Here is a 10,599-nt window from a genome sequence, read left to right as displayed (position 1 = left end):
CCAAATGGAAGAAAAATTGCAATTCTAGATGCTAATAATAAATACAACTGTAGCAAAAAGTCAGTCATATCACTTTGGAGCATTATAGTATCGTAGATGTGATTTAATCTTTTATTTTCCTGTCTTCTGTTTATTAATGCATAACAAATGGCTTTAAAGAAAAAAAATTCTGAAACTCCAAGCAAAAAAAGAACTTCCTCTTCTAGACATTGTCAATCTCCTCCAGTTGTAGTTATATTCAAAGACATGGAAAGTTTCACCACCAAAGTACTTCAGGACTTCATAGTCATCAGCAGGTAACGTGACCTGAAGTTCAGTTCTTCCACTCCTTTACCCATTTTCTACTTGCAGCTGTTCTGAAGTGTAACATTGAGGCCCATGGAGAGTTGGAATCAAATATTGATGCTGCTTCTTTGCAGCAGTGATTGAGCAAAAAACTATTTGCTACGTTTTGGGGATAAATTATTCTGAAGCTAACCTGGGACTCTGAACCAGAGTGCCTAAGAACTTTGTTGAGATATCGCGTGGATGATTTAAGTCTTTACATAAGAGGATTTATTGGTATTCATTGTTACAGAATTTGTGATTCTGAAACTAATTTTTTAAGATGACTAGATCTTTCTTCTGTAGACTTTTAAAATTGTTTGCAGAGTATATTTTGCATATGACTACTGATGTAATGCTGCTTAAAGGTCACTAGCTTACTAATAGAAGTATATAAAACTTCCCCAGAGAATTTCTCAGTGTTGGCTAGGATCTGTAATGAGTAGATGACTACTTCAGGTGCTACTGTGCTTCTGTCCTTCCTTCACGCATACCAATAAAAAACCTATGCTGTTCTCTAAAAAGAACATCTTACATTTAGTCCCCAGATTGAAACTATAGTTGCAGCAGAACTGAGGCTGCAGTTGTACAATTAATTCAGCTGCAGCATGCACACCTGACATTACCTCGAAACAAGGCTAGACAATTTCACTTGCTGAGAGACCCACAATAAAAATATTTTGCCTACTTCAGATCTGGCAAATGGATTCTCTGGGGAATATTTCAAGAAGTAAAATCAGAAATGCACAATTATCTGGAAGTAATTAGGATGTAAGGCAGGGGGAAATGAGGTTTTAATTGTTTTTTAAGTGTTGTGTTTTATTTTGCTTTTTATGGCAAGGATAAATACCTAATTATGAGCATGTGGAATGTAAATGAAGTGCAGTTCAGGTCTATCAGTCAACTATTTGCAAATACACTTTTTTCATAGACTGTGTCTCTTCACAAAATAGGTTTAGAGGATTCAAATGGTCCTATAACTTAAAGATTATCTTGATAAAAGTAATGGGTAAAATAAAAGCTTGGCAGAGTTGCATAATGCTTTGAAAAAGACCTTTGGGATAATTGTAGAGATTGGGTTGTCTCCGTTTCAGTCTTACACATGTTTAATAATAAGGGTGAAGTGGGTAAATGTGAGAGGTTCTTCTGTTAATCACAAGATTCAGTTTCTCTCAGTAATATATGAAGTTTATTTGGTTTATGTTTAAATCTCTAGCAAAGACTTTTGAGGAGTTAGAGAAATTAAATAATTGTGTTATAACAATTAAAACACAAAGGTCCAAAAATCGCTGTGGTGAAAACAGGGGAAAGGAATAATTTGTCAATTTTAACCTAGAAGATATTTAAGATAGCAGAATTTCTATCTCCTTGTATCTAATAAAAAATGGAAAATAGTGATGAAATAATACTGGAAACATTGTATTTTGTATAAATTGTATGCTGTTCACAAGGAATAAAACATTCGGTCCTACTTATCAGTTCCCAAAGCTTATACTAAAAAACTATCTGAAGAGGAAGATTGAATCTGGAGAAGTTGGAATTCTTTTTTTTAAGTGTAATGGGAACATAGAACGTTAAAGAGGTTTCATATTTATTTTAAATTTATTAAATGGTATAAAATTTGTACGTTTTCTTGAGGCTGTTAGCTGTTTAATGTCTCTTCCTATTTTTACTCCATTTCTTTGGAAAAAAAAAAATCGTAAGATTCAGTTCTCTGACTTTTTGGGAAGAAAGGACTGGTACCATACTCTAACTGAAAACATGCTTTTTATGCCACTTCCTGAAATTTGAATCCTAAAATGTAATTCAATTTGCTTTTCTACTTTAGGGCTTTAAGTAGCTTCCTTTCTTTTTTATTTTACTCCACATCAAAACTCTTTTGGTTTACTGGCAACAAATCTTTTAATTTACCCCTTTCTGCATCTAAGCTGCAGTAGCAACATAATGCATTTGTTTAATGATTTTCTGTAATGTAACTATTATGTTTTTTTCTGTCTCACCCCATGATCTAGTCAGCATATTCGTGAATTACCTCTAGTCCTGATTTTTGGAATCGCTACATCTCCAATGATTATCCACAGCTTACTTCCTCACTCTGTTTCCTCTCTGCTCTGCATAGAGCTTTTCCAGTCCCTTTCCTGCAAGGACCACCTGTCTACTATAATTGAGAAGGTAATTTCCTTTCTAAATAGGAGTGTGTGTGTAGTCAAGCACAGTGTACATGTGTGGACTTTAAAAGTAGGTTTGTCTGAAACTTTTGAAATGGAATCTGTTCCAGAGAGCTGTGACTTTTGGATATTTCTACTCATAGCTGCAGAGTAGCTTAATACTGAGAACTTCCTTCTCACATTGAGATGCACTCACACATCTGCTTTCATCTTACATTTGCATTCACATCTGTGCACGCATACTTGGGCGATTATACTTTGACATTCCCACCTCTTCATGAAAGTAGTGCTTTGATTTGAGTTTTACTTTGTTCCAGAAAACGATAGCTTTAAACATAGAAAAATTCAGTTCAGCCTGAATTTTGCTGCCTGTCAAAAATTAGCAGAGTTATCCAAATGGTCAAGCCATATAGACACTGTGCCTGTGCGATTCCTGGTACAGCACTTTGCAGGATTTCCAAAATCGCTGTTACACGTGCTGAAAATAGTGGTATGCCTGGTTGGTACAGCAATCTCTGTTCTGTTGTTTGCAATTTTAAAAATAAATACAAAAACAGTGTTTTGCAAAACTAACTTCAAATGTTGCATATTAGTAAAAGGTACTTACAAAAATGTGGTGAAATAATAAACTGGAAGTCAATCTTTGTCTGGATGTTGTAGTAGAAATACTGGTTTTAGAAGTTGACAACATGTTTAGTATCTCATTTAGTTGAATGCTAACACATACTGAGAGTTATATCAAATTGTATATATAAATTTTGCTAAGTTGAATTTAGGAAAGAATTTCTGCTATGGCTACACTTTTCCTTTTTTGTCTCCCTTAGCTGCTTCTGACAGCCCAGTTTCCCTTTAAACTGGGTGAGAAAGTTCTGCAGGTTCTCATCAACATATTCTTGTACCATGATTTTTCTGTCCAGAACTTTATCAAAGGATTTCAGGTAGGCAATGGTAACAAGAACTCAAATTATGGTTGTGGAAACAAAGGGTAATTACTAGGCACTTAAAGATTTCTTAGGTCCTAATCTCGCTGTCACAGGACTGGATGAAAAAATGTCCTTTGGAAACAGTTTGGATCTGTGAACAGGTGAATATTTTAAAGTTAAAGCTTTAACTGTGAAGGTTTTAAAGGAAAACTTGGAGGACAGGTATAAGATGCATGTAAAAGCTTACTCTGCACCCAAAAAACTATATTTAAAGGTTACATTTAAAAGGGTAACCTGCCTTAGTGGGTAGAAAGACCTAGATTTTGCTATAGGTTAACTTGTAGCTTTTAACACCCTTGGCAGAATTCTCCAGTTCTGATCCTCTGTACAAGGTCCTTGTACTCTGGTTTGTCATGGTGTGAGTAGGCTACAGCAGATTCTCTTCCCTTCTTGATCTCTTCTGGCACAGTTTATGGATGTGCACTTCTTGCCTTTTGAGGGAATAGAACTGTAGGGTCGGTCACTTTGTGCCGCAGAGTAGGTGGTGCCTGTGCTCCAAGCAGCTGTGCAGCAATGCAAGAGTTACATTTACCCTCTCAGGAGACAAAGTGGAAGACTTCAAGGTTTCAAAAACTAGTCTATACAGAGCATGATAATTATATTTTTATCGGCTTATATAGATCTTCATATCTAGATGTATTTCTGTGTCTGAGTCTCCTTGTAGCTTTTGTGGATTGTGTCCAAAAAATTTGTAGTTCCTGTAATCTGTTTTAATGCAGGATTGTGAAATTGTTTCTTTCTTGCCTTGTTCCATGAGTGAACCTTTTAGTAAAACATGCCCTTTTAGTGTCATATACCTTTAGAGTGTCTCAGATTCTTTGATATCAAAGATTCAGTGATTACACATGGCCAGGAGAAATATCGTGGCTGTAGTACCTCTTCCTGCAAGATGGACCTGCATGGTCTTTCATAGATTTCAACTCCTCTTATTAGAAGAGTCACCAGGATTTAATGATTTCGCCATTGGCCTGATAGGATGATACAGGTCCTAGCCCTGACTGCATATGGCTGCGTCTTTCTGTGTTAAAAGTATTCAAGGATGAAGTAATTTCAGATCAAATTTCCTAAGTGCTAGATACAAATGATCACCATCATTTTGTTATGTCTAGGATTGATATTAACTTTTCTGGTAGGAAGGGTCTTTGACAGTTTTCTATGTTTTAGAAGTTTTTAGTGAGGTAGTCTGATTAGGTTCTTGTTTCTTTTTTAAGAATAGATGTGATCAGTCTGTGCTACTATTCTGCAAGGCCCTGACGCTACAAACATTTAGTACTACTGAAATCAGTGACAAAGCGTGTTTGTACATGTGCATAGTAAGAGCTTAGCAGTGGATTTTTGTGTACATGAAACAGAAGTTGGAATTAGGACATGTGATAAGTTTGCTTCTGTACAGTAGTTGCTTTTCATTTCTTTAAATATATGCCTTGTTATTTGTGAGCGTTGGTGCTGAAGATGTAACCTAAAGGATGCAGTAATTCACGTAAGTGAGTAGAAAATATTTGACAAGCTATAGTTATTATGTAAGAGGAGGGAAAGGTGAGGGTACTGAATACAAATAGTGCACAGACCAAAAAAGGTGATTATGTGACTGTATTTAAAACTGAATAATCAGTGTCCTGTAGTGACTTAGGGAATATTTATGAACTGTAATGAATTTTTTTTAAAGGAATACCATTACTACCATTGTAATATATGCACTGTAGTTATAAGAAAGCATTAAAAAGTAGATATAGCAGGGAGGATGGATTTTATTAACATCACTGGTTCTTGCTTTGTTTTTCAGCTCTGTATTGTGGAGCACTTCTATTCCCAGCCTCTTAGTGTACTGTGTTGCCAGTTGGTAGATGCTAAGAAGAGAGTTAATTCTTTATCACATGACCAGTGTGAAAATATTCGAAGACTGCCCTCTTTTAGAAGGTAAAAAGGGAAATAATTTTTTGGACAATCTTGTATTTAGTCAGCTTTAGAAAAGATAAAAGGAATCTATAAACGTAGCTTCATGAAAGCTGTAGATCAGTTGTGCATATGTTTCTATAGCAAAGGTAATTGATCAAAAGTACAGTTCTAAATAATTTCAGGAAGCCTAAATCTTCTGGTCTAGAGAGTACAGCTTCTGTGATGTGTAATCACTTGAACTTTTTTTTTCCCCTCTTGTTCTTAATACAGAAACAAGCTATTATGACAAATAACCATAAATCACTTTTGAACTTGTTAAGCTGACTTGGAGCATAATCTCTAGGGTTTTGGAGTGCCCTTTCAATTTGCTGCATTTGACTCTTTCCAAAGAAATCCTTGTAGCAGCATAAACTTCTTGAATTTTTTTAACCCTATAATCTTTAATCATCCTTTACATTATAATTTTTAGGTTCTTGTTTTTTCTTGCCATCAGGTATGTGGAAGGTCAAGTATCAGAGAAACAGATTGCACTGCTGACAGCAGACAACTTCTTAAAGGTAAAATTTTAAGAATGTCTTTGGAGAGCAAAAGTTACTTCCCTTATATATTAGTTTGTGGAGCATAATAAAATACAAGACTAAGATGTAGAGTTCTGTATAACATCTTTCATACAGTACATACTGTGCTTCATGTCCAGTAATGGAGAATTAGAATAGGCAGGTCAAAATTACAAATCTCTAGGATTGCCAGGCATACCTTTTATAGAAAGCTGCACAACTTTTCTTACATCAGTTTTTAGCTATGTCTAGAAATTCAGCTGCTTAAAAAGAAGGTTACAAGTTTTATTTATGGCCTGGTCTTTTAATGCTTAAGTCAGTGAAGTGTTTGAAGAATGAGCAAGTAATCTTTGAGGTTATTTCATAAGCTCTTAATCCTCCATACTCTCTGTGTAGTTTCTGATTGAACTCAGTAGGGCAGTCTGGATCCTGAGGCACACATTCACACTAGATGTCGTACAGGATTAAAACTTTAATTTATGTTACATGTTTGTTAAGTGATTAAGTCAGGCTACTACTATTGTAGTATTGTAGTCATGTTATTACAGTGAGGGAAAGGGTAGAATAAAATTTTGTCCCACTCTCCTTGCTCCTTTTTTATTTTTTAAGAACAAAGATTAAAATTACTCAGGGCAGCATCCCCAGATGTAGCCCTTTAGGAATTCACCAACAAAGGTCTATTGGTTATTTTCACTAGCTGAACCACTCCCAGTAGAAGCATTGCTCAGCGTAAAGGCTTTCTCCTAACTCTTCATCTCAAGTATAACTAACCTGTCAGGCAAATGGTACTACTAGAGATAAAGCAATTAATTTATCCTAGCAGAGCTTCCTGGTCTGTGAGGACTTTTCAAGTGTGAAGAGCAATGGTAATGGCTGGAAGAGAGATTGGTAGAGCAGGCAAGTTTGCAAATGCAGTGCAATTATAATAGTCAAGGCGAGACATGATTTTATGATCCATAGTCTCCAGTGGCAAAAATAGCTTAAGCTTCTGCTGTTCCCTGGCTGTTTATTAACACCTCAGCAGATGTCCCAGCACAACTGCTTGTGTGGCTGTGCGATGAATGTCATCAGAGAAACAATCCAATTAAAGCAACCTGACTAAAAAAAAGACAAGGCATGGGACTTTTTTCTGCTGGGTTGTTTATGCAGAATGATTTCCCTGATGCAGTTCACTCTGCAGGTGCATAAATACTTCTGTTGAAACAACAGGAGGAGGGAAGGAGTGAGAACGAGCAGCTGAGACTCTGTTTCTTTGTTTAAAGTTTAAAGACCATATAATGGGCTGCTACTTTGAAAGTTGAATACTCATCAGCTTAAACTTTATATGTTTAATAATATACCCCTTATTTCACAAGCCTTACCCCTAAGTTTGGGAAAGAAGCTGGAATTCTTGTGCTTATGTGCATGTGATGCTTCTGACAAATTTTAATTGAAGACACTTGTTCTAATCTCTACGATTGAGGGCAGGACTATCATTGCATTGTCAAGCTGGCAGTGTAGTCTACTTGGGGAGAAAAGGCCCTACTGCTGCATTAATGAGGTGTTGTTTATTCTGTATGTTGCACTAACGCACTTTGTACTTGCACTAATCTATCATTCCAAACTTCAGAAACACTTTCAAAGTCACAGTGGTACTACTTCATGTAAATTTACTGTTCGTGTTCAGGACCAGGTAAACTTTCTGTTCAAGCTTAGCACCTAAACCTTCAACACCCATTGTCAGCTGCAGTTTGTATTCCATGTTGTTACCACTTTTTTTAATAACTATGGAAAAGAGTTCCACCTATTTAGTATAATCAGTTTTAAAAGCAGTTTTACATCCTAATTACTTACAGCTCTGAAAGTTTTCATGGCAATTTTCATTTGAAATTATGTAAATGTGGCGATCTATATTTATGAAAATAACATTGCATAGTCTTCTAATAATGTTTTTAGACTCTTCTGAAACAGAATATGCCTTTTCACTCCATTATTTGGTGAAATACATAGTCCTACTGTACTGCTATTTATGTATATTAACTACATCAGTCTTGAGCTGGGAAACAAGATGAGGGAAGTACAGATACTATCATGCTCTGGGTTTGGGGGAATAAAACTGAGGTAGCAGCATTAAAGAGAACTTGTTTTCTTCTCTCAGCTTTTTTTGTGGTGGGGATACTCATGTTTCTTTAATGGTCCTGCTTAGAATTAAAATTATTGTGAGTGTCTACCCTAAGGTCTTGGATTTCATTTAAACAATTGTTATATCTGTGACCCTCAAATTCTAATAGATAAAAAGTCTACAGGGAGAAATGTTTTTAATCATCTTGAACTTTTTTAACATCAGAAAGCTCTCTGCAGCACTAAATGTCTTTGTTACTTTCAGTCTTTGCAGGATGATACTTAATCTTTCCACATGTCAGTATTTCCTTATATTGCCTGCAGACAAGGTTTTGCTTTTTTTCTTTAATCTTTGATACCCTTTGTTTCAGTTTAACTTTAGAGAGCTTCAGTGGCTTACTTTATTTTTTTCTTTCCATTTGGAATACTTTGCTCAGAGTTGAGCAAAATGACAATAAAATATGTAGAGAATCCTGTGGTTTTTTTCCTCTTTATCTTTGACTGAAGACAGGTGAGAGGACATCTGACTCACAAACTTAAATATAATGAGCCCAAAGTACTTTAATACAGCTATCAGAAATTTTAAGCGCAGTTTCCAAGGAGTGTTACAGATGCTTCCATGGGAGGCCAGTGATAATGAGATGCCATCCAGTAAATTCAGTAGCAGCAGTCAATAATTTCTTTTTCTTAATACATGATTTTATTTTTTTTCTGCAGTTCCCAATCTGAATAAACAGAAGTCAAATTAAGAGCACATAGGAGCAGCAGCTGCCTATTTCTTTATTTTCTGTGAACTGGTCTTTTTATATATACCTAACTAATAAGAACAGCAGCCACCCACGATATAAGAAATAAATTTTTAAATGTATTTGTAATATAAAAATGCAAATAATAAGGATTTGAGTAAAAGTAGCTGTATCATTTCTCATTGCCTGTTAGAAGTATAGTGTATAGTCTTGATTTTGCAAGATGACATACCAAATCTAAAGGCTAAATATAGTTGAAAATCGTAAAATAATAATGCTAATCAATAATAATTCTCTAGTGAGATGGAGGAAAATAGTAAAGTTAACAATATGCAATGTGATTGTAGTGAACTGTTGAAACACAGCTTTTTTGCATAGTGGTCTTAATTTAACACTGGTGATTTAAATAATAGCATACCACAACGTCAAAACTTCAGAGTCATTTTAAGTACTTTATGAGACTTTTAAATAATTGGATGTCAGAATGACTTACAAAACAATTATTCTGTCACTGTAGGAAACAGTACAAAAGTTGTTGGAGGACTTGCATGTTTACCATGAAAATTATGTTCCAGTTCTGAGATGTCTTCATGTTTTCACATCTTCTCTTCCAAAGTATCCTTTGGGCAAGCAGGTGATGTACTGTTATTCCATTTTAGTGAAACATGGTTTTTTTTGTTTCAAAGCATGACATATGAATAAGTATTTATTTATTCTTTCTCTTTGTTTTACTATTCTCCTGCTTTGCCCCCTACTTCTTAAAATGGAGACAGACGCTTTCTTTCTATGGGCAGAGGGCAACAGCATGTGGTTTCTTTAGTGGTGTGGATGATACCTTGTCAGTCAACAAAGGCGTTTCCAGGAGGACGCAGATGTACAGATCAGCAAAAGAATCCACACATTGACTTCCCAAATCTGGGATTATGTGTATGCATTGCAGACAGTGTATGCTCTTCTACCACCTACTATCTCACTAGTCAAATTCAGATGAAGAGACTGAGTTTTAGCAACTTTCTGTACAGAATGAAATGATAGTAAGGCAACAGTGATAATTGCTTTCAATAGCCATATTGCTCTAATGTCATTAAATCCACCTTCTCATGCTAAGAAATTTCTCATTCCACTAGAAGAGCAATATATTTTATGCATGTGCACTTGTCTCTCAGTTCTCAATGTATTCCACACTGTTGTTAGAATCTGTCCCTAACTACAAAATCAGCATGAACTGTCCCAGTATTGAGAGTAAGAAAATGTTTTAGCTAGGGCATTTGATTGGAGTTCCTCTCAGTTCTCTTCACTTACCTTCATCTCAATGTTAGTTGTTTGAAAGCCGGTGCAGAGCAACACATAGACTCCAGCAACACTAGGAGCTTGGTTCTGTAAGATGCTAAATACTCTCATTTCTTTTTCAATCATTCTGCATCTCTGGAAAACAAGCTCAAAAGGAATTACATATTACTTTGAAAAGCTTGTTGTAAGAGTTCCACATTACATTGTTTGTAAAACATCGTATCCTTTCTTCACCTTCTGCATAACAGATCAGGGAGCTGCACTGTGCATGTTTGGAAAACCAAGTGTGGGAAACGGAGGAATATGAGTCATCTCTTCAGCTAGCAAGGTGATTTTTTTTTTTTTCTCCTCTCATTTTATTTTAATACCACTGTACACATGGAGAATATCAGTCATCGGTTATTCTGGAATTTAAAGCTCAGGATATTACCTGTTCACAGCTAGTTGTAGGATTGTTTGCAAGTATAATTGACTGCTGTTTTCATTTTGTCTTTCTACTGTTTTCCATGAAACTCGGCCAGGTTCTAATATCGCT

The 10,599-nt window shown here is 35.6% G+C and overlaps 1 protein-coding gene across 1 annotated transcript in view; it reads left to right on the top strand.

Moving 5' to 3' along the window:
- The window catches only part of LOC104620436 (origin recognition complex subunit 3-like), a 17,861-nt gene extending 7,465 nt beyond the window's left edge, over nucleotides 1-10,396 (top strand). Inside the window, exons 5-11 of the mRNA XM_010286645.1 lie at nucleotides 160-296; nucleotides 2,337-2,496; nucleotides 3,317-3,430; nucleotides 5,259-5,392; nucleotides 5,865-5,928; nucleotides 9,292-9,408; nucleotides 10,313-10,396. Of these exons, the coding sequence (XP_010284947.1) occupies nucleotides 160-296; nucleotides 2,337-2,496; nucleotides 3,317-3,430; nucleotides 5,259-5,392; nucleotides 5,865-5,928; nucleotides 9,292-9,408; nucleotides 10,313-10,396 (810 nt within the window). The remainder of the gene's footprint in view (nucleotides 1-159; nucleotides 297-2,336; nucleotides 2,497-3,316; nucleotides 3,431-5,258; nucleotides 5,393-5,864; nucleotides 5,929-9,291; nucleotides 9,409-10,312) is intronic.
- Nucleotides 10,397-10,599: the final 203 nt, after the last annotated feature.

Source organism: Phaethon lepturus, unplaced genomic scaffold, assembly GCF_000687285.1.
Source record: "Phaethon lepturus isolate BGI_N335 unplaced genomic scaffold, ASM68728v1 scaffold54424, whole genome shotgun sequence".
Classification (NCBI taxonomy): domain Eukaryota; kingdom Metazoa; phylum Chordata; class Aves; order Phaethontiformes; family Phaethontidae; genus Phaethon; species Phaethon lepturus.
Note: the sequence above shows the minus strand (reverse complement) of the source record. Positions and strands in the feature narration are given on the sequence as shown.